General features: G+C 36.1%; 1 protein-coding gene and 1 long non-coding RNA gene across 2 annotated transcripts; both read right to left on the bottom strand.

The window, feature by feature from the left end:
• Positions 1–12847: 12847 nt before the first annotated feature.
• Positions 12848–15412, bottom strand: LOC122834507. The gene is made up of 3 exons (XR_006371214.1): positions 14354–15412; positions 13739–14165; positions 12848–13015 (listed from the first exon to the last, which is right to left on the bottom strand). It is a non-coding gene; the product is annotated as an uncharacterized LOC122834507 (long non-coding RNA).
• Positions 15413–17532: 2120 nt separating this feature from the next.
• pacrg (PARK2 co-regulated) lies at positions 17533–18467 on the bottom strand. The gene has a single exon (XM_044123009.1). The coding sequence runs from the start codon at positions 18319–18321 to the stop codon at positions 17647–17649; it is 675 nt and encodes a 224-aa protein (XP_043978944.1). The 5' UTR covers positions 18322–18467; the 3' UTR covers positions 17533–17646.
• Between the last annotated feature and the right edge of the window lie 6885 nt (positions 18468–25352).

Raw genomic sequence — 25352 nt, 5'->3', positions numbered from 1 at the left:
CAGAGCATCTAAGTCCTCATATTTCACCTCTGCTGCCCCTTGGAGACAAATTGAAGTAGAAACGACTGCCAGATGTGAGACAGTCACCACGCAGTCACACACAACTCTACATCTGGATAATCTTGAAACTTGAACAGCACTGAGACGCAGCCTTTTAATCCTCAACATTAAAGAGTCAGAAACAACTGCACCGCAGTTTGAAGGAGAAATGATTGTTGATTTTTCTATAATGTGTGTTTATTGGATGTCTTTAACAAAAAGTTGTTTCTGAAAATGTTCCCGGTGTTTTCAATCTCATATAGTCATCATAACATAAATACTTTTCCAGGCCTTTTGCATTTTTATAGAGAATGTGTCAAATATATTTATTTTGAAGAGGTTAAGGTTTCAAAAATTGTTTACATCAATGATTATATGCTTAGCAATACATGCTCCTTCAGGAAAACAACTAAAACCTCTTTTCAGTATCAATTTGATAAATGTTAGGGATCTTGGTAACAGCAGTGTGTGTAAAATTAAAGGAAATATTATTGTTCTCTCTGGTCTGAATCCCAGCCTGTCATAGTTCTAGAGAACCTGACAGACAGAGGTAACGTTTGAATCTGCCTACCTTTTTACAGAAAAAAAACAACTCTGCACCACTTTAGCTCTCCTGTCCTGCACCTGACCTAGAAAACGCTGTGCAGGAGGTTCGCATGCATCGCTTTTTCTGCATGCGGGTCTGAATCGAAATGAGATGCAGAGTCGTCCTGACGTGGTGAAGAATCGTCTTTACCACAATATACATTTACACATATTTTTTGTTCTAATTAACCAAATGTTAAATTCAGATCAATTCAAAAATGGTTTTGATCCTCCAGGACATGTTCTTTGCAGAACTTGTGGTAAATGTTCTTCCTTTAGCTCTTTCTTGTAGAATGAACCGTAGGATTACTCATTAGTGAAGCAACTGAAGAGCGAAGCCATTCATCTAAATAAATGTTCTGTGCTCACTTCCTTCGCATACGCACTCTCTGTTACAGTCACCACTTTTCCACTGTGTTCATTTCTATCTGTTCTCGCAGATGAAGGCCCGAATGGACACTCAAACGTTTTTTGCGAGTAACAATCCACCGATTGTCCTTTTTCATTCCTTTATTTTCAGCTCCTCTCACACTCTTGAAAAACTTGCCGCACAAGCTGTAGCGTGAAACCCACGAGGACACTCAGTCCTCTGGCTGTGTGAGGCATAGAAATGAGGAAGTGGAGATAAAAATAATTTTTGCAGGCTGATCCGTCTGATGATAACAGAGTTCTCTCTGGCTGTTGCCATGGTAACTGGGAACCAAAAAAAAAAAAAGGGGAAGTTGAACTGTTGCAGAACTGAGCGGGCCCAACATTACCAGGATCACTGCCTTCAGGGGGCAAATTTGTGCATGTGGACCTGTTAAAGGAATAGTTCAAAATGTTTTTCAGCAGGGTTCAGTCAAGATTCTGTCTACTACATATTACCTGTAGTAGACAGAATCTGAAGTAAACAGTTTGGAAATAAAGGGAGAAATGGTAGCAGGTATTCAGTATAATACCTGCAAAAAGGTTTATTTTAAACCATTTTGCACAAGACTTTTCAAACCCACGTTGCCAATTTTCTCAAACAACCATGTGACCATTGCATCATAATAAAGAGATAAAGGCTCTCACCTTTTATAAAATCTGATTTGATTGATATTCAGAATAACAACTTGAGAAAAGCTAGTAAAAATTAGCTGTAGAAATATTTTTGGTTGATTCAAAGAAACTCCTTTTTAGGATATGAAGGTAAATATGTTTATGACTTCAAGTGACTCAATGCTTATGACATTAAACTGGACTATTAATGGTTGAAATATGTTAATAAAAGCCCAGAATTGTGACAACGTTCATGTTAAGGATGACAGTAGAGAAAGCCAAGCAGTCATGGCTTCTACTAGAACCTGGTAATTCTGTTTCTGACTTGTTTGCCAGATCTCTTCTTCCTTTCATCCATTGTTCTGCACATTTACACAAAGATGTCCCAATATGTTTTAGGCTGCAGCCAGAGAGTAAATCATTCACTCTAATTGTGCCCAGTATGCTGTGGGATGAAGGTTTAATCTTCTCAGCCCTCATATGTACCAGATTTTAGCATGTTGATCTCCTGTCTCTTCATGAAACTGAGAAATGATAATGATGATGATGTTTCATCTTCCTGAAGAAGTATTAACCACCAGGGATAGGCATGAGGGAAAACACTTAGATATGACTTGTGTGTTTCTAGGTTTGGTTCACTGAGCTCTGGACTCTAGCCAGAATCCTATCTGACCCCATTAGATTATTTGTATGCTTGCACAATCAAACCCTGCAAACTGCCACTGACCAGAACTGTAGTGAACTGAACCCGGATCAAATGAAGAGAGGCACAGCAGACCAGACTGTGCCTTGATTATTAAAGTAGCCAGCATGAGGGAGAACGAGTAATTCAGCCCTCTGTGCAGATAAATAATCCCTGCTGGATTCAGCGAGAAAATGACCATCCACTTGTTCCTTTGGTGAAGCAAATCAGGATCTCATGCTGTACTTTGACCTGACTTTGCACTGGACTAAAGAATCAATATTTTGATAACTGTATCACCAGAAAAAAAAAAAAGGTTTTCCAAAGTAAAAGTAGCAAAATTATGATGATAATCACACAATAAGTGGTTAATTTCTTAATTATTTAAAAGCAAACAAAACTTGCCCAAACTGCCCATGCAAGTGGTGTGATTTAAACTTGATGTTTGAGAAAAACCGTCATAAATAATTAAAAGTCCTCTTTTTTTACACTTCACAATAACACCAATACAAGACAAAGGGGCAGATTTCTCACAGGACTTCAATAGCTGTGAGGTTATTGTGAAAAATTTTCACCGGCAAACATAAAACAATTAAACTTGAGGTTTTTAGAGGAAAATGTATATCCCTTCATCCTCTACGAGATTGGGTAAAGGAGGAAAACCCAAATATCCTTCACTTTGACTGCATTGTCCAGCATGTTTTATAGGCCTGAATAAAACTTCAATGAATGTGTATTTCACTGATAAGCCCTTCTTTCTGGTGCTGCTAAAGCTTTTCCTGGCCTACATTTCAGAAAGCTTGTTCAGCACAGTGAATGCGGCCCTGTGTTACGTTGAGTTTCTTTAAAAATGCAGTAGGATTCCCTCTGAAGTATATTTAAGATACAGGAGGACATCATCGGCTACACATAATTTACAATTTCCATGTCTTTCATTTCTCTCTTCCTTAAATGCAGTACTAAAGGTGGCCTATTGTACTTCGTTGAAGACATTAGGATAGATCAATGGGCTTTCCAAAAGATGTTCATTACATTTTTAGCACAAAATAATTCTTAGATAACATTTTAGTATGCTCAGTTTTACCTATTTTTAGCCACTTTTCAGAATCAACTATTTTAGGCCTTTTGTCACCTTAAATCTAAATAAAATGCTGCTGGCCACGCCCCCTTTCTCAAGTTCACACTTACACATCAAAATGGTTGCAAAAACATGTGCAATTATGCAACAGTATGTTTTTGAAGAGCAGAACAAGAGTCTCCAGCAACAACCAACAAGAATGATGCAAGTGGTTTGGTTTCTAAATAGTATCACCTGCCTTTATACAGCGCATGCAGCGGTAAAACTACTTAACTTGCTTGGGCAGCGATTCTTGAATTGGCTGTGGTTGCTAAGTAACGACATAATCACAACAATCAAGAGGTTTTTGAAACAGCACAACCAAAAGACATTAACTTATTGCCAAAAAATAAGATTTTTACATTATGTTAAGTTTTTAGAAGTAGTTGACATCCAAATGGAAATATAAATTTTGCATAAAAGATCCCCTTTAACGTCCTCTGGGAATTTATTGATAGGATTTTACATAAAGCACACTGCGACACTGCCTTTGTGTGAGTGGCCATCTAACCTGAATAATTACTAATGTAAGTCAGATCAACATACAATTTTTCAGCTCAGTTGAATTGTTTTGCCTTTACCACTATGTATAAACTACCTCAGCTCTTTATATCATGGGAAAGTGGGTATTTGTTTAATCTGAGCAGAAACTGAAACCAAAAAACCCATTAAAGCGAACATACCCCCTCCAGTATAAGCTAATATGATCCAAACATCAGTGTAAACAATTTGCATCATAGTGCACCAAGGCCAGAGTTTAGAAACCTTTGGTCCTGAAGACATTTGTACTCTTTCTGCTCAGTTATTCAGTTATTCACTTGTTCAGCGTGAACAAGTTGTAGAGCGGATAGATATCATTTTAAATTCCTTTTCTGTCTTGTCAGGCCAGGCGGCGCTAACATGTGCAGGCTGCATGTCAAGTGCTTTATTATTGAGGAGTACACACGATTTAGGAATCAAAGCTCTCTGGCGGATTCAAAATAATCATAAATGTTCTTTCCACATTCTAATCTCATTACGGACTCACAGGGTGTTCTGGTTTTATTCAAACTATCTGTAGCTAACGCTTCCTGCTGCATTCTGCCTCCCTCCACTCATCCATTAAACCCCTGTCTCAACTCTGAAACCCCATGCATGTGTGTCTCAGCTAATTAGTGTCAGTTATCTGTGGGGAGAGCTGTAGATGCGGCGTTGAGAATGAGGATGTCAACAAGTCATTTCCTGCGGGAGGTACGAGACACTGTGTGTGTAAGTGTTGTGTGGAGGGAAATAATGAGCTACAAATGCCCTGGTCATGTTGTGGTCCAGGCTTCATGTCAGAGCTGCTTATTGGTGAATGCGAGCTTTACGACGCGGAAGCTGAGACATCTGCTACTGTGCGAATGAGAATGCTGGCTCGCACAGATTAGTTTCTATCATTCTGAGAGGAATCCCTTCAAGTGGGGGAGAGATTCCTGCAGTGCCAGTAAAAAAGTGCTAAATGTAGTCTGTTAAGAGAAGAGCCCCATAATGAGGTCTGATTTTTATATAGTTGAGATGTTATTAAAAACATAAGTGCCTTCAACACTTACTGGCACACTTGTTAAAGATGTGTTAATAAGTACAAATTTAAATAAATTCCTCTTTTAGTGCAGTACTGTGGAAAAAGAAACTGAGAAATCCATCCTTTAATTTGAGAAAATTTTTGTTTGACCTCCAAGTTATAATAATAATAATAATAATTACTATAACTTGTAATTGAAAATTAAATGTTACTTTTTTTAATTAACCAGGATTTAAAAACATTTAAATTAATAAACCCACATGTCCTTATTCTCTAGTATATAAATGTGTCATAAAGGTAAAAATGAAAAAGCAAACTATCTTACTAAAGGCCAATCCACTAATTTTATCTTGCCAAAATGCACATTTAAAAGGGACTAAGTATGAATTTGTGCATTGAAAACTCTTCAAGAACCACAGCAAAGAGTGACATCTTCACCAAGTCTTCATAAGACACAGTTTATTTGGAGACTTTGTGAACATCTTTAACAAGGATGTGTCAAAAACAATCTAAAACAAAAGACTGAACAGGAAAAGCAGCTTAAGAAAATTCAAAAGAACATGAAAAAAATTTTTTATTTTGGTGACAGATGCAGAAATCAGAATCAGGAGTCATTTCAATGCAGAAAGCAAGACCAACACAAACAATACAAGAAAATGTTTGAACCACATGGAAAGACCTGAGATTCAGAAATTTGTCATGGATTTAACATTCACTTCACTTGTTCCTGAACATTTTATGACTTTTTTTTGTTCCAATTGTCTTTTGTGGGGGCAGTTTCTGTTAAGCTGCAGGAGAAAGACTGAATCGCATTCAGAGTTGCCTCAAAGTTGAGTTCAAGCCAATAGCTGTGATGAGTAGCAGTGTATGATGGGGTCAAGTCAAATTAATTACAGGCAGCAGACACCCATACATGTCGAAAAAGACCCTCAGCATCGAAGAAAGATTTTCCACTGCAGAGTGACAGAGGTGCCTTTCCTGTTTGCTTACGCTCCTTTGTCTCTGATCTGTGATTATTTATTGATATTTTGTTTTGACTTTTTGTGTTTTCGTGATGGTTATCCACTACTCTGCAGCTGTTGTCTGCAGACTTTGTTCTTTTTTCTATTTACAGGGAAAAGGTGTTGGCCAACGAGGCAGATTAACAGAACAGTGTTAGATAATGCAATCAAGAGGGAAGTCAAATTATAAGTTTCACTAAGTTAATGAAGTTGGACTAAATAAGCAGCATTTTTATCAAGTATTCAGTAATGTTCGGTGTACTCTGGTGGCTATGGTCCTAAATCCCTGCAAATACAAGTGACCAGCTGTACCTAATATTTTAAACATCCATTTTTAGTTAACTTTAGTCAATTTTACACAAAAATAAAAACTGATCAGAATCAGAATTGTTGCAAATGTCTCTGCCAGGCTCATCTGGAAATTAGGAATATTTGTTCAGCATACTGAGAACTGGCGTTAATAATGACCTTCATTAGTAAAAATATTTGAAAAAGTTTGTATTTTATGTATGTATTCTAGAGACACTGGTTGAGCACAAAATATAGGACTGCACCAAATGAAACATGTTAAATCTACCAGCCAGTTGTAATTAAAAAATATGCGTTATTTCTTTGGAAAAGAAACATGCAGCATTGTGGCCTTCTGAAGTTAACGAAGGATTACAATGTCGGATTTTGAAGCATTTTCATCTGTTGTCCTCACCGTTTTTCTTCAGCAACACATCTCAGTTTTTAGAGGTTATTTTTGTTGCCTTGAGTCTCAATATAGAAGCAGCAGAGTCAGTATTTCTATTTGTTTTCATTTTCTGTCCAATATGACCACTCAAGGACTCAAGTCCTTGAATTTATGAAAGAAATAAAAATATCTTGATAGTGGTGTGAATCTAATCTGTTATCATTTTTGTGAATATTCCCACTGAAGAAGTTTGCTACAAAGGTACAATAATTCAATTTCACTTCAGATTGTCAGTATTTTATCAATCGGGCTTTATCCTTTTCCCATGTTTGTTTTTCTACATTGAGCCTTTATTCTGAGAAAAGTTTCATTTAGTCAAGCAGCCTGGTCATATCTAAATGTGTGTTTTATCAGAGATTGTTTGCTGAATATTCAGGGCTGAGTGTGCCTGTCTGCTTCACTCTGACTAATTCTCACTGTGGGAAAGTCTTGGCCTGTCCTTGGCCCGACGCAACAGATTCCACCATGTGACAGATTCTCCGCATATCAGACGACTCTGGTGTCCATGTCCACTTCCTGCCCTCTGGGGCACACGCCATGAGCGCGCTCCAACACACCAATGGACACCTAAACCCTGGCGTCCAATCTGTCTTCCTGTCTGAGTGCGTGCGATTCGCAGCCCAGCCCAGGTCCACACAGCTGCCAGTCGTCTCGGGTTGCAGCACTCAACCTGAAAATAGACCCTTAGGCCATTAATATCCAACATAACTTGATCCATAGAGCTTCCTGTTAAAGCAGTGAGGAGATACAGATGGTTCACCTGAAGTAAACTGGGTTTTACACATATTTAAAATGTCCTATTTTAATGCTGTATGTAACCTTTGTAAAAGAAAAATAAGATATTTACATTATTGCTACAACTATCACCACATAATTGCTACAGCTATCATGAATATTATGTCACAACATAATATACATGTTGTGACAGTATATTATGAAACAGATAATCTGTGAAGCTCCTTGTCATCTGAAGAAATACACTGTTTGTGGTTAAAAACAACCAATCAGAACCAGTTGGCGCGTCTTAGTGCTGTCAGTCAACCTTAGGGAAACCATTTATCCGCCATCATCAATGGCCATGGTAACTAGCCTTAGCTTTCACGACAGGCTCTGTTGATGGAGACGAGCTGTGTAATCACACAGAGCAAGGGGTGAGCAAGAGAGGTGAGCAAAATGCACAGAGGCATGATTGACAGTACTAAGACCTGCCTCCTGGCTCTGATTGGTTGTTTCTAATTAGCACTTGGAGCATTGGGAGTAGGCAGTGGTGCTTGATATTTGTCACAGATTATGTCTCATTCTGTACTTTCACAACATAATTTTGTCTTTCAAACTCTTATTATGATGTTGCTCTGTACAGACAGCTATATCTCAAAACATTTACAGTGGTGTGAAAAGGTGTTAGCTCCCTTCCTGATTTGCATGTTTGTCAGGAAGATGAGACCTAGACACAAGAGAAACCTTGTTACAATTGTCCAAAAAACATGTAAAATGGTCTTTGCATCAGTTTTTATTGAGCAATTATTCAACTCCAATTTCATGTTGCTAATATTTATTTTTAATATCCGCAGAAGAAAATATGTTTGAAGCATTTAAATAAATGCTAATGTAGGGTGTCCTCTTTTTTTTTTTTTCTAAATGTAATTACATAACTGCTTCACTCTCACAGGTTATTCTCTTCAAGCAAACTCTGAATACCCTCTTGTCCTTCCACCTTTACTGTATTTTAGTTTTCAAATTAAAGTTGGAAGATGGCATATAAAGTTTGTAGAGGTCTTCTCACCACCAGTCAGTGCTGGGGGGAAAAATGATTCATCTTTGAGTCAAAGCTGTCGGAAGCAGTTTTCAGTCTTGGGCTCAATGGAAAAGAGACTCTTATCTGGTGAGTAGGTGTTCTTCAGGCCTATTCCTGGTTGGAGTGCCGACAGCCATGCTCAAGTGTTTCCTCTGCTTTGTCACCGGGAAAACACACTCACAGACTGATCCAGACACACACACACACCTAGACACACGCAGTGCTGTGCCAAAGCACTCGTGAAACCCTCACAAATCAACACTGGCTCAGACTGGGGTGTGACAGGACGCACACACAAACAGAGGGCCTGATATTCTGTCGCCCTGTCACGATGGCAACTGCTCCCCAGAAATCACCAGTCTCCTCAAGTGCAAGACTGTTTATATGTGAAGATGAAAGGATATCTCCACATACACGCCTGTGTACATAAGCATGTAATAAAATTACTGTAAGTATAAATGTGTGACTAACCTTTACTCCTTCACGGTGAGAAGGTGTTCTCTTGAAGGAAAGGTTTCATTCCTTCTTAAAACTCAGACAAAAATTTTGAATTTACAGGACTTGTTATTCTTCACAAGTAGAAACTTCTTTAACAGCTAACTAAGCTAAGAACCTATCAGAAATATTTAATGGTTTAAATGGGACCTACTATACTAAATTCAGATTTTACACATTTTTGTGTGAGCAAAATTAAAGCACGCATTTTGGTAGAAACATTGATTTGCTTGATTCAAGCACTTTTAATCAATTTTTTGGAGAAAAGATTCTTTACACAAAGTCAAATGGTTATTTTCATTGTGTTTAAGCATGTCATCTGCAGAGAAAGATCATTCATCTTCACACAAACCGATTTGCCCAGTGTAATAAATATTTATTATTCCTAATGGCTCAATGAGTTATTGATCTGTGTAATTGAAATCAAGGAGGTCTTATTTATATCTTACAGTTATTGAAATTGGTGGATTATTATAAATATTTTATTAAATTAGTATTTTGTCCTTAGACTAATCAGATGTTTAGGCTGTGCAAGAAAATTTTCAAAACATATATTTTTTCATATTTTAGTTTACTTTGCCCCTGCTATGTAGAATACTATTATTAACAACAGCAATAAGCAACATGTTATAAAAGTGAATTTAAACTGTCTTCTTTAATTCATTTGGATTTTTTTTTCTCCGCATTGTGAAAAAGTTGAAATGCTTGACCAGCGCTTGAATTTCACTACAAAAAAATCTGTATAAGGGAGCAAATATTTTCACACATCACGAAATGTGTTTGTATCCGCCATGCTTTGACCATCTTTGACCTTCCCATCGTCTGTGGCAGAGAGAATGTGGATCCGTTTGGACGTGTTTGGTTCATCAAAGCCAAAGCTGCAGTCAGTGCTGAGTTACCAGGGGCTCTTCCTGCTTCATTAATACTTAATTAAGACCAATTCGCTGCCAGACAGGAGTACTAATTTCATATGCCTTCCTTTTTTTCATTCAGACTCTCACTTTCAGCCTGTCTGTCTGCTGGTGTCAGCTGAGCACGTACGCGTCGTCTACCTGCAGCACCTGAGCGTCTGCGCATACGTGAGATTGTTTTTAAATAAATGACCTCTAGACGAGATTGGATGTTTCCACTAGAGGTCAGCTGCAGGAGCTGAGAGATGTCTACTGTTTGTCATCTAATAGGTGTGTTAAGTCAATGTGTGATCCTTTGTGGTGTGTATGGGTGTGTGTGTGTCGAATGATTTCAGATATTTAGGACATTTAAAAACAAAGTAGTGATGAGGAATAAAAACTTTATTAACTCATTAAAATTTGTAACTACCAAGAGAAATAAACTCTCAACAACACACAAGAAATGGCCCAGTGTGGGTGGAAAATAGAGCTCAAATTGACATTTAAAAAAGTTTTTGTTTGAGTGTTTTTGTCATCCCTCCCACAAAACATCCCACAAATTTTTGCAGTTTTCATTTGATGAACAGGCACTAAGAGTACTTAACAGAAAATATCCCCTCTGAAAGTTACATCAGAAAACTGCTTTCTCTTTCTTTTATAATCAAATCTATGAAATTTATTTTACATTTGAAACGCTTAACATTATTTAGCTCATTTTGTTAATCAATAATTTTAAAGCTACAAATAGAGGCAAAAAGAGAAAGCAACTGAAATATAAAAACTATATGCAACAGCAAAAATAATAAGTAAATTAAAGCAAATAAGTAAGTAGCATTTTGTACATTTACAACGCAATGAATAAAATATTTTCTAGTGCAATTTGTTTAAAGAAAAAAATCTAAATTCAAAGTTTTAAAAAATTTTGTAAAATTTTGGTTTTTGAATTACTGGAATAATACAATATAAATCTGAAGTCAACTGCGAAAAAGGGTCAAAATATTAAATTTATTTCTTATCTTCTTCACACCTTCCTATTTTTTCTTCCTACTCAATAAAATATTATTTGGATTGTAAGTGCAAAATTTCCATTCTAATAATCCACAGCGTTTTTATGTTATAATCTTGTTAATATTACTATTATTGTCAATCTTGTTTTTTATATATCTTTTCAACCCTTTTGGAACTTTTTTGTGAACCCATATGTCTGATGCTGCTTTGCACCTGACTTTCCCCTCAGTGGGACAAAAAAATCTATTTCTATTCAATTCAGTTCCCTCCTAATGCACAACAACTCACTTCAATGTGAGCATTAAGCATCTGCCTGTGACCTGCAGTGTATGCATTATAGATCTTTACCATAGCAGAATTGGGATCCTTTGTTATTGTTGACAAACACACGGCTCAGCCTGAAGGTGCCCCGGCCTGTAACTTCAGACCGGACTCAGGCAGCGTAGAGGGATGGATGAGCGGATAACATTAATGATTCATGATGGAGGTCTGGTAGTTGTCGGTTACTGGCAGAGTGCCTGGTGTCCCTCCTGACCGGCTAAACGATGATGTCATGCTTTAGTGTATCGATTAAACTCTCCCGTCTAACACATCACTGCCTCTTTCTCCTTCTCTCATTGTTCCCTTGTTTTGTTTTTTTCCTTCTTTCTGACTCCCTCTCGCCTCCTCTTCCCTGCTCCTCTCCCCCTGCACTGACCTCATCAAGACCATCACCAGAAAACCAGATGTGGCCAACTAAAACAATAAAGCCTCCATCCACCAACTCATAAAGCACAATGTAATCAGATGGGCTGTGCCAAGATCAAGATCAATACTTTCCAGTTAGACCCAGTACCATGGAAGGCCAGTTTGGATGCTGCAGTGGGATGCAGATAGGGAGAGGAGGGGAGAGAAATGATTGATGACGAGGCAGGGAGTTGGGTTACAGCTAAAGTGCACCAGAGAATCGATAGTTTGTGGAAGCCCTGGCATACAGTCAGTTATGGACCGGTCTCTCATGGGATCGCCAGAGCTCAGGCCTGCTCTACAAGACAAAAACAACGGATTGTGTTTCACTTACGAAAACCATTAACCTCATCAATGTGAAAGGCAGCAGAAATGTTGGATGAATTGCAGACACCTACAAAAAAATATACAAAAAACCCCCAGATCTGACCAAATGGGGAACAGCAGAAGATATTCTCTTGAAACTGAAGGATTTTTTTTAATGAAACCTTTCTAATGACCAACATTTAATTGTAAGATGATCATGAATGTACATAACTTATCCACCAATGAATGTCAGCAGGGATCGACAATACTTTGTATTCTTTTTCATCTTCTGTGATTTCTGAAGACATCAAGTTAGCATTTGCTTAGGTGTCACATCTGATAATCTAATAGACTTGGTTTGATTGGGGAACAAAATTGCAACATTTGTTACTCTTTCAGCTGGTATTGTTCACTTTGAGGTATTGTTCATTCTACAAATCTGGCAGTAATCGGGCATTATTGTGACTGGTGAAATCGAACTTGCTATCTCAAAAAATGTGATTAATCACAGTTGACTTTTTTTTCAATTTTTCAAGGGAGTAATTACTTTTTAATTTGTAGGGCCAGGTTGGTTGGATATATATATATATATATATATACTGGAATATATAATTATATATATTTAAATAATATATATAATATATATATATATTATTTTTTTTTTCCTTACTAAAACCTATCCATGGATGTTTTGATGATTTAAAACATGCAAGTTTGAGAAAACTGAGGACTCAGTACTAAATCTAAATATTTCTCACCTTCGGCAACTTCTCTTATTTCCAAGACCTCTCCCCACTGCTCCATCCTCTCTGTCAGACTCTGTTTCAGTTGAATGACAGATCAAGCAGTAGCATCTGAATGAGATGGATTTGTTAACACCCCCTCTCCTCTGGGCTCCATATCTTATACACAAGCACTACCATATAACACTGAGTAATCCACAACAGGGGATCAAACGGAGAACTAATTCCACTGTTCTGGAAACACTCACACTCAGAGAATTTCATTCATTCAGCGAACGTCAGGTTCTCCTATTGGAGAGGAGTGAGTTGGGTCGTCTTCATGGACACTAGTGTACACAGACATGATTACAATGAATGCAAATGCAACTTTCTGATTCCTGCAAATGTAAAAGAACCAACTTTCTTTTAGACAAAGAAAGTTGGTTTGCTCTCATGTACAGAGGGATCTATTAGAGCTGCATGAACTGTACTCCATGCATTGTTGTTGGAATCTGCTGTCACATAGTCACTGTTTGGATAACCAGCCTGTATAGGAAAATGATCACATCTTCTCTGTCTAGCATTTTCCCCTAACCTTCTAAAAAACAATAAGCCATAATATTCAACATCTCTGGATCAAAATTATTTTCTTTAAAGGGATTTTTCCCATTGAAATTCAGTCTAACCTCATAGAAACCCTAAAAGAACTTTTTTTTTTTCAATACATTGTCCCACCTCTACTCTCTGCATCACTGGTATTCTTTTTCCTAAAAAATAGAGACCTTCATCTGTAATAGATTGTTCATGCTGCCGTGGGACCTAAATAGGCAAAAAAAAAATCTTAAGTGTTATGGATCAGGTCCCTGTTTCTCCAACAGTGTGTGCTGTTTCCCTTAGCAGCAGATACAAACCAGATGCTGGAATGCACAATTTCCGAGAATCACTGATAGTGTTACTGTTTACAGATCAGGTTTAGATAATGCATAGCAGACTTTTTTCTACATCATTTCATCATTATTGTTTACTTTCATTTAAATCACATAAACCCTGCTAACTAAAATCACACTCACCCAAAATCGCTTTGCTTACTGTGTCTGCATATCTTCTAGCAGCAAATAAAATGCTTCCATAAAGATGAAGGTCTGAACATCTGGTCAGGACACTGTTGTGAATCTGTTTGTGCCTTATTAATGTTAATTTGGGGGTTTGAGTCATTTTCTCTCATTACCTCATTACAATATAAAACAGTTTATCTTTGTCTCTCTGTATTATGAAGTGGTTTCAGTAATCTTCTTGGTGCTGTCCCCTGATTTGAGCTCTTTTATATTTGTTATAAATTTGATTTTATCTTGAGTCGTGCTCTTTTGTTTCAGGCAAACTCTGCTGTCCTTTTAGCAGCTTCCACTTTCGTAGCTGATCCCAATTGTGCATCACTTTGACCATGCAGGACCATGTTTAGAAGAACTGAGATATCCATCCATCTTGCTTTCTTTTCCCCTGTTAAAGCATAAATTAAAATGTTAATTTAAAATCTCATAGCCAGAAGCAGAAGACCTGAAAAGCACCTCTGAGCTAAAATCCTCAGTTAAATTCAAGACTTTTTTTCCACCCTCTTCAACAATGTGTTTAATCAACACCTCCAAATCACTGTTAACTGCATATGTGTGATTAAGAAGATGACAGACCTAGTTTTTCATCATCACGCTGACGACACTGGGGTGCCAGCTGTAAGCATCGGCATGCACAGGCCAACCAGCAATGGGCTTCCACTGTAATTACAGAGGCGCACACCAACGGCAGATTAATTCCTCAGCCAAAATAGTCTGGAGAAAGAAATGAGAAGAAGGTGGAGGAAATTAGGACAACAGGATGAAATTCCAGGAACAAGATTTATTTTTTGTTTATTTATTTTTTTATAGCTCTCAGAAGTTGCCGGCTCTAACTTGACATTTGCCACTTCACAAGCAGCCTCCTTTCCAGTACAAAAATAAAGATGTTGGTGAAAAGCAATGCAAATATCCAAATTTTTCCAACTTTAGCTTCTAAAAATTGAAAAACCAACAGAGAACTAAAGACCAGAGTTCACAGAGAGTATACGACAGGGGACTGTAACACGATTTTAACTCTACCTTTGCAGCTTACTGTTTCATTAATCTAACATAGGCCCACTCAAGGCATGAGTCACTGTGTGATTGTTCTCAGCAAGATCAGCTCCAAGCAAAATTGCAAAAGAGGGAAATGTAGGTGTCTGTGAACTAAACATTTAGTCAAGTTTCTTTTCTGACAATTTGGGCTGTGATTGCACCTGATTTACTGTGTTTCATAGGTTTTTGGGTGTAATTTCCTTCCAAATTTATGAAGTGTAAAGCTGCAGAACCAGTTTCTATATTAAAACGTTTCTGTTTCTTTGTGGTTGTGATGCAAAATCCTTCACAAAAGTATTAAGAGGCTCTTGCACCAATTATTTGCTAAACATTAGGCGGAAAACATGCATGTAGACACACAAACCATATCAAGATGATTACGATTGAGAAACATATGCAGAAACTAGAGGTTGATCCAAAATAGTTAGTAGCGATACTGGGTTGATAATATTGGATGATCAATACCAGCATGGCAAAATCAACACTTACAGTAACATATTCTCTCCTTAAATGTATGTATTTTTGTATTAGTTTTTTTTTTTTTTTTTTTTTTTTTATTCTACCTATTTTATTTGATTTTGAATACATAAGTTTGGTCGATATTTCAGATAGTTTCCTTTTGTTTATTATTTTTGACAGAAGTCCTCCCTGAAGATGCACCCATCGTTTTTGGTATAAAAACATGAAAAGGAAAAATAACCTATTCTAAGTAAATCATTGTAAAAGTGGTACAACTGGGTTGTGTGGCTCCATGACAGGAGCAATATTTAGAGAAATATCCAAGAGGAAGAAAGTAACTCTGGAGGAGCAACAATGTTAAGATAAAGAGTCAAAAATCAGTAAGCCAAATAACAAATCTGCCCTCAGTGGAAGAGTTGAAGAAATCCTTTGTTGAAAGAAATCCTGTTTTTTTTTTTGTTTTTTGCATTAATGTGCTTTAGCATAACACTTTTTTGGCCATTTTTGACTGCTGCCCTTTGGCTTAAATCCTGTCACTACTAAGTGAATTTTCCAGAATATGAATTACTGAATCTGCACCCATAATGTTTTGCTGAACTCGATAATGAAAATGGCTGTGTGAAGCAACATTTATCTTTACCCCTGAAGTAATTATTTGTGGTAGCCTGAGGAAACTAATTAGATAATGATTCTGTATCTGGGTCTGAAAATTATACATAAAGAACAAACCTCTGATACAGAATGGAGAGTGGGTTTGTCTCCAAAGAAAAGAAGTTGAATAATCACAGTCAATCTGGAGCTGAACAGCCCCATCAATAAGCATGACTCAGCGCCTGTCCTTGTTAGAAAAAGGGTTGTTTCTCGTCACAGATCCTCAGAAATTATATTGAAGGTCAAAATCACTCAATCAGGACCAATGTAAAGATGCCTTCATTCTGATTTTTAAAATGAACATTTAAAGCTGCAGCAGTGAGGACACTTTAATGCAGTTACATGTTTAAAATAAATATTTTCTTCATTTAAGATATGTATTCATTTTATCTATTTAAGTTGCTGTTTATAAACGAGAATACATAATTATTTTGGGTTGTCTCAGAAAACACAACTTTTTGTTTCTAAATAAACAAAACAACATTTCCACTGATATAATTTTAGGACACAATTATGCTAGCAGTCTGATTTTAATTAAGATTTCCAGTGTGGAGCTGAATGCTCAGCAGCATGAGAGCGGCAAGAGTGTTGACTCTCTCAGGAGGCTTGTAACTTTTCACACATTATTTACAGCATTATATAATCGATCATTTCTCACTAGGCTGCACAGATAAACAAATACATAACATTCAAGAAATACACCAAGACATCATATCTTCATTTAATTCTCACATCTAAATGTCTGAAAACATGAAATTATCATTTACATAATAGTTGAAGTATTGATGAACTGTACTGAGAGAAGACTTAACTTATGCAAGAGAGAAAAATCATTTCTGTAAAATTGTTTTAAATGTTTAATGGAATTCAGATCTTGTGCAAGGTGATTAATCACGTCTTCATGTATTAGATCAGGTGATCATAAATATATCAAAAACAATAAATATAAGGCTGTTTGATTGATGCAAAAAATATCCACTCCGCATGTAACTGCTGGATTGTGAGGATGGGGAAAATTGTATTTATTTATTGTTTATGATATGTTTGTAATACTTGTTTGCATAATACATTTTTTTAATTATAAGCTTTGCAAATTTCATCAAGTTATTATTATTATTATTATTATTATTATTATTATTATTATTATTATTATTATTATTACACGAACATACAAAAACATTCCACCTTAGAACAAAAAACCTGGCAATTACTGGTTTCTTCACAATAAGAGCAAATGCTCTTCTTCAGGTGATTTAAACATGGCTATGTCATAATAAAATTTTAGCAACAAATCTAAAAATGAATGAAAGTTATTCTGGGTATGTTTATTTTATATAGATTCAGGAAGTTGCATTCTGCAACAGCAAATAAAAAGTTATTTTTGAGGAGATGGTGCAGATATGGGTACCAAAACTAGCTGTAGCCCACATGCCCACATTCTCTTGGATCCGCCTCTGGTAAGGATAACCCAAATATATGGGATTCAGACTTAAAATTATCTAAAACTTTTTAAACTATGTAAAGCAAACTCACTATACCAATAATTTCCTTACAGCTATGAACAAATCACAAGTAAATTAAATGAATAAATGGATACAACACTAACATAATGTACTTTTTAGACAAGCTGGTATATTTAAAACAAGAGCTTTGGAACAAACTTCTTAAGGAACAAAATAAATGAATACAGTCAACAGTCCAAGAACTCTCACTCTGTCAAGTCTTTACACGGGACTATACGTGGGTACCATTGATTTAATCTGCTTAAATGCCTCCGGGCCACCGTAATGTTCCAGTATCTGCAGAGTCTCCTCAATCAAATCACCGATGCTCTCTTTTTCCCTCCGGCTCTCGATGGCATCTCCGATGTTTCTCTTCTTGTTCTTGAAAAGGTTGAAAACGGGCAAAATCTGTTTTAAGTACGGCACCAGAGCTACACCGACCCCCTCTGCGGACATCACCAGATGCTGTATGACTCTCAAGGTGGTGCACATCACGTCATGGTTTTTGGTGTTCATGGCGTTCCTGATGGGGATGATGAGTTTGGGCAGGACCGGGAGGATCCTGGGGCCTCCCCGGTTCAGCATATCTCGGATCCCCTCTCGGGCGAGGAACTGGTATGGGTACACAGTCTCACAAAGTCCGTGAAACAGCAGCGGCAGGTAGTACTGGTAGTCCAGTTTCTCGATGTCCACCTTCCACGCTATGGCATTGCCTCTGTTGTTATGGTCCACGGAGATCGGGAGCTCCCTGCGCTCGTAGTAAACCCGGAAGGTGGTGGGTTTGGGCGGACGCTTCTGAAACACCCCTGTAGGTGGAGGTGCCACAACCACGGAGTTCTTCATGAAGGCCTTGACAGTGAAACCGTCAGCCTTCAATTCATTCTTGGTTTTTGACATGTCACAGCTCCTTCCTCAGCTGAGCTGAACAGATAAAACTGTTGAAAAAAGGTGACGTTGTTCAGATAAAAATGTAGTGCCCGCAAAACTTAAGAGTCGTTTGTTTTTCCATGGTTGCTAAGGAGCTTGATTTCAAATAGGACTGGCATCTGGTTACCATAGTAACACTGTAAACTGAAAAAGAGACGGGGAAATTCCCTCGTCTCTGGGTATCACTCCGCCAAAAATATAGTTCCTAAAACGATTAATCAGCTTTTCATTATGCTGCTGACTGTTTCAATGCAATTTGAAAGTTGTTCTTGAAAGCAACGTCCATTTAATTTTATTAAACTATATAAGAAACACAGAAACAGAAGAAACCTTGAAATTAATCTTATATTGAATAAATAAAACCGAAAATAATAATAAACATCCATATGGTTTTATGAATAATTGTATCAAACGTAAGTTAACTGAAGATGAATTAAGTAATTAAAACTGAGCCAGGCACTTCTGTAGCAGGTCATTATTATTAAGTTATATATGAAGTAAAATACATAAAGTTTATCTGCATTGAAACATTGATTATATAAACACATGTATAAAAAACATCTCATTTTAAAGTTGAAAAATTTCCCTCTTAAAGATTAATGAGCAAAGTAGCTGATGTCTGAAGTCCTGGTTATAATAATCCATATTGGCAGCTGTTTGCAGGTAAAACAGATAAATCCAACACACCTTTAGATCAGATTTGAAAACTGTCCTACCAGCTGCATGACACATTTTCTTGCACTCTTTGCGTTTTTCACTCCAAAACCTTTTCAAGCCTCGTTTGCATCATTTGGAGGAGCAAATTTCCAACTCCCCAACAAAAAATGTGAGATATTGTCCAAAAATAAGCCATATGTTTTTCATTATTGTCTTAACTTAACCAGAACACTTTTCTAACATAACAAACTTCTGAGGCGTGCTGAGTATAATTGCTTTCACAGTTCTTGTAAAGTGCATCAAGTTGTTCATAAACTCAACCACCACCAATGGGATCTCATTTCAGCTTTTCCCCTTTTTATCACCTTTACAACCAGGAAAAAAGCTTTGATACTTGAAATGAGTATGATGAGAACACCCATTGTACCTTCATTCTTCTTTTTTTAATTGTTTTGGTATTAACTTTAAGAACTTTAATAAATGTTAATTTGACAGAAAAGAGAAGTAAAATGTGCATGAAGTGACTCCATATCAGGAATCAAACCCAGGACAACAACAATAAGGACTATAGCTACCCATCGCCACCCACATATATTTTTTTGAAAAGAAATGAACATTCAACACCAATGTATTGATTTTCTAATCTTTGATAAATTCTATTTTACTTTATTAATGATTTTTTTCTCCATTATATATCATGCATTTGCTAATTGATCTTGATTGTAGCTACTATTCTTACAAAACAGGAATGCTGAGGTTGTTGTAAGTCTGTTGTGCCTTTCTGTACTTAAAATATAAAGACTACTACTTAAATATTTAAATAACTGTCCCACATATGTGTTGGATTTCATGCATAGTGTGTGAATTAACTAAACTAAACAATATATAATGGAAATGCAAATAAACACAGCAGCTCCGCACTTCATAGTTGCATTGAAGTAACCATCAAATGTAGTAAATCAAAAGTAAAAAATAATCACTAAAGTAATAATTACTTTTACTAGGTTCAAAATTTGTTTGAATCTATTTAAAAAATGGTTTAAAAGAATTAAAAGAAAAATGTTGAAAAGATGAAGTTGCATGAAAATTGAGAAAATTATTTTTACTCTAGAGGGACATTGTTTCGATTGGCTGAACTGTGCTTTACATAATGAAAGAACATGACATAAATGAATGTGGTGAGTTATTGTAAAAATCTATTTTTATGGGAAAGAAAAAAAAATTATAAAAATTGTAAAGGAAAAATATTCCACTTCAAGGCTGATTTAAACTATTTTTTATCCTAATGTTTTCTGTTTGTTAATTCATCATAACATTTAATCCCATCATCATTCAGGCCTCAGCACACAATGTAATCAGTGACAGTTTTGCATCAAAAGTCTCTAATAAGAGTAAAATAATTCAGACCAGATTTGACTAATAAAAACAGTACTTAGTAGGAAATCTTGGATGCTGAAAATTTTGTTTAATTGTATTTTTGTGATTTAAAAGCTGAAAATTTTGGGAACCACTGGTCTAACCAGTGAACATTTACATTTAAATGTGTGAAATTTTGAGTTTAAGATAATTAACACATTTTATAACTCTAAATAATCACAGAAACATCCCTTTGATTAAAATGTGAGTGAGATCCTAATTTCAGTTTGAGCTTCCCCAGCCATCTGTTGTCTTGTTTTGCTTACAGGCAAAAAAAAATCATAAGATCCACCTAAAAAACAAAAAACACTGCAGCATATAATGCAGATTCTCAGTGATCGTCATTGCTGTCAGGAAGAGCAGAAGTGAGTGAGTCCTATCTGCTTATGCTGTGCTGCCTGTACTCACTGAGACAGAAAACAGGTCAGTGACACCGACTGTTTAAGAGGCTACCCACCAACACTGTGTACAGAAATACCCGTAGCCCAGCTTCAGAGTGTGTGTTTCTGTGTGTAGGCGTGTTGTGGAAAAAAAAAAAAAACGTGTGTGCAGAAAATGCAAATGCAGTGTGTGAATAAAGATGAATATGGCGGTGATACCAGTGAGTCATGAGAATATGATCGGTATAGTTTGCTCATCCCTCTTTGTATGTTGCATTATTTAAAGAAGGAATAATATACACCAAATTTGTGTCATCTGTAATAAGGAGGAATATCCATTTAAAACTTTGTTCTTAGTTGACAGAATTTGTTTTTTTGTGTATCTATATTGAAAAACAATTGGAATGGCTTGTTGTTAACAAACCTTCAACCTTAGTCCCTATGGTATCAAGATGAAAAAATAGGTACCAAACTAAAAATCTAAGCTAATTAATCACCGTAAGATGAACATTTTTGCCAAACTAATAAGTATTATACAGTTTAACCAAATTACAATTGAAACATCTGCTACTTGTAAGATGAGTACATTTAATTGAAAAGCATTTGAAGAATCCCACTGGACGCAAAGTTGTAGCTTAACATTCTTACCTTCATATCCACTACAATATAAAACTTTATAAATTTGGGTGTAATTGAAAAATTAAAATTAGTTTCACACAAATATTCAAAAAACACACTCTAATGCAGTTACAGTGGTTTCCTGTAAAATTAATGATTGCCTTTACAGGTGATGAAACCACAAAATTAATGTTTGTTAGATAAACTTAATATTATAGAAAAATAATAAAATTACAAATTGTTAACAGTCAACTAGCAGACAGTCACCTGCTCACTCCTCAAGGAGAACAAACTATAAAAGATTGTAGAGACTTTTTTTTCACTGAATGTATTTGAGAGAAATGCTTAATCACTTTACAGCAAGGATTTTTGTTTTGATTCATCTCACTGTTTACTTTAGTGGCACAAAACTGTCCAAATTTATTTTAGTTTGAAGAAAACAAGGATTTGACATCTGACAAGTGTTGAAATGACTGTCACTAAGACATTTTCATTTACTTGTGTGCAAAATGTAGTAAAACATCAATTTGTAATTATTTTTAAAGATTTTTTTGGCACTATTAATCTTTATTGACAGGAAATAGGCAGAGAGAGATGCAGCAGAGGTCACAAGGTCAGAAATTGAACTGGATGCGATGAGAACTGTGTCCTCCTCATATGGGAATGACGCTCCAACTATTATCAGTTTAATAGAAATGTATACATCTTCTATAAAGCAGAGCATTGCTTACAAAAACTGAACAAAATTGTCTTTTCCAGATGAGTTTGGATCTTATTTCCTTCCTGTGCACCTGGATGAAAGTAACAACAGAAGGAAAAAAGTGCTAATAGAGAGCAGAGAATCCTGATAAAACCAAAAATAAAAAGTTGTTGTAACCATTGAGTTTCAAATAATGACCCACTGTCTGTTTTTTATTGTCAGGAATATGCAGTCGGAGTAGACTCTCCTTTTAAAACAATGGTGAACAGAAATCCCTGGAGCCTGCTCCTAGTGCCAGATTTGTGTGTCATGATTCTTCGATTAGAGGCTCTGCATCTTAATCAATATGTGCATTTGAAACAAGCAAATCAAGTTGCAATGTTATTTTTTTCAAGTAAATGAGCACAGCCAGGATACCAAAACAAAGAAGAAAACATCCATTGTTGCTTAATGTTTGACCAAAACTGCATTTATTTTTGGATGTTATTGTAATATTTTCTCTGGTTACATCTTGTCTGCTGTAATATGGTTTCTCACGGTGCGCTGATATTTTATGCAACATCTTCTGCTGATGGACAAACAAATCAGTATGATGTTATGAGTCACTGTTCACTGAACAGTGTTGATGTTTTTTATGTGAACCAGAAGTAAATGGCTGACTTTGATCCAAGTATGTTGGATCAAAGTCAGACAACAAGACAGAGGGACAGAAAGTGCTCCTGTTATTCAAATTCTGCTTCATGTTGTTATTAATATTCAGAGACATCTGTTTTTATTCCTGAAGCCACCACAGAGAGAGTTAAAAGACACACATACACAGAGATTGGTTTAAAGTAAATGCTCAGCCTCACTGCTAATTTGGGGTAGAAACAAATTATACTGACTAGTAAGAACAAAACTGGAATATTTCTCTGAAGCAAGACAGAAGTTTACTGCATATATGCTAAAAATACAAAGCTATTTTTTCTCTTAAGCAGAGTGGAAGACCTGAGTCATATCTGTGGAGGTGGAACAATTACGCAAAACTGCATCACCTTTTATTGAGCAAGACGTCTTGAGTAATTGGAGAAATAACACTACTGCTACTTTAAAAGTTGTACCATTTAGAAAATACAGTCTATTTCTTTCAAATCAAAGGTTAAATCCACATTGGACTATTTTTTTAACATATCAGAGTTATTCTGTTTTCAGAAGGGAGTATAATTCATATGATTATGTCCTCATTTCTATTAATTCAGAAAATTTTTGTTAAAATCAAGTTAGAAACATCTGTTCTAGATACATCATGAAGACATTTATTTAACCACATATATCAGAAAAAACTCACACATGCCTTAAGAATGAAAAGGTTCTGGGAGCAGAATCATATAGGAGGATATCTTAATATCAGAACATAGATTGAAATAAAAGGAGAGCTGTTTTTTTCTGAAGGCACTAATGTTCTGACTTTTGAGAAAATACGCTATAGAGATTTCAATGTGAACCGCATAGTGGTGCAGTTGGTAGCACTGTTGCCTTGCAGTAGGAAGGTCTTGGGTTTGAATCCCTGCCTGAAGTTTAAATGCATCAAGTTTGCATGTTTTCTCCATGAATCTGTGAATTCTCTCGAGGTACTCTGACCTCAGTAGGTGTTTGGTTATTTTGAGCTGTATCTTCTGTGTTACAAACATCTAATTTATTACTTTAATATTTTCTATCCCCTAATACGATAAATACAATGCTGTGCAGGAAGCAACATTTCCTGCCCAACATTTGAAAAAGAAGAACTTTCCTTCTATTCTAACCATGTGACTGGATTGTCTGCAATATCAGTTCAATTAACCAGCAGGAACTTTACTAATTGAGTTTATCAGTAAAATACACACACACACATATATATATATATATATATATATATATATATATATATATATATATATATATATATATATATATATATATATATATGTACCGGTATATATATATATATGTACCGGTATATATATATATATGTGTGTGTGTGTATGTACAGTCTGTACTGTATATACATACGGCGGGATTCACCCTGGACAGGTCGCCAGTCTGTCACAGATGTCATGTTTAGCTTATTCTAAAATTAAATAAATAAATGTAGGTTGTCAGATTACTGTTCAGTAACTGTTCAGACACCAATGGTTCATGAGCTTGAAGATGATAAGATTGAGCAAAATCCTAAGGATGTTGAGTTTTTATTTTAAAAGACATGCACTTCAAAATCACTAAGTCTTGTGTTTCTGGACTAGTTTCCAGTACAAAAATCTTAATGCATTTGAAATAAGAAAAATAAGTAAGTACATGTTCAGCATCTTTTAAGTAAATAATTCCTCAATATTGAATTTAAAAAGTATTAGTTTCACTGGCAGATTATTTCACTTAAAACAAGAGGTTTCCCATTTTATAAGAGAAATAATCTGTCAATGGAACTAGCACTTTTTCATGGAGGAATTATTTATTTAAAATAAGCCCTTGTACCTTGCTGAAAAGCTACATCTAAGTTAGTTTTGTCTTATTTCAAGTGTACTAAGATATTTGCACTCAAAACTAGACAAATGCCCCCATCTCTCCACCTCTTATTAGACTCTATGGAGACCAGATGGGGCAATGGGGAAGCATTTCCACTTCCAGATTAGCAGGATGGGCTGCACAGTGAGATAGTTGTTAGCACTGTTGCCTTACAGCAAGAAGGTCAGAGATTTCTGAGTGCATGATTTTTGGGTTTTTGCAGGTTTTGTATTTCATGATGAAGTTTCATGAATTTGACTTGAAGCTGTACATGTAGTTTAAAGGCCAGCTGTGGCAACATTAATGGATCCAGCCACAAAAACAAGAGAACTACAAACACCTTCCAAAGCAAAAAGAGAACTAAAGCAAAAGCTTATAGTAAATGACCGTCTTTAACAGTTTTACAGTGTGATATTAAATGGCTGCAGCCTTCAGGTATTTATGGAAAAGGTAAGAGACGAACTGCAGCTGAAGGCTGATGGCTCACAGCGGGCGAAGGTTTGTTAATCAAGAAGAGAGCTGGAAAAAGAGGGTAAAAGAAGTAGGAGAGAACAAGCATGACTGACTGTAATTGGCAATACCAGCCAGGTTTAGACATGAAGTACTAATCTGTTCATAGCTGTGGACGACTGAGTATAAACGCATAACTTCAAGCTGATTAAGCCTTTTTTCTTTCCTTCAGATATGCTGCTAGAAGATCACTTCTAATC

The sequence above is a fragment of the Gambusia affinis genome, linkage group LG07 (genome assembly GCF_019740435.1).
Source record: "Gambusia affinis linkage group LG07, SWU_Gaff_1.0, whole genome shotgun sequence".
Lineage (NCBI taxonomy): Eukaryota > Metazoa > Chordata > Actinopteri > Cyprinodontiformes > Poeciliidae > Gambusia > Gambusia affinis.
The sequence above is the reverse complement of the archived record's forward strand: the minus strand, read 5'-3'. Positions and strand labels throughout refer to the sequence as shown.

What these genes read in the sequence shown, in the direction of transcription:
- pacrg (XM_044123009.1), bottom strand. Translation starts at nt 18,321, where the DNA reads ATGTCAAAAACCAAGAATGAATTGAAGGCTGACGGTTTCACTGTCAAG.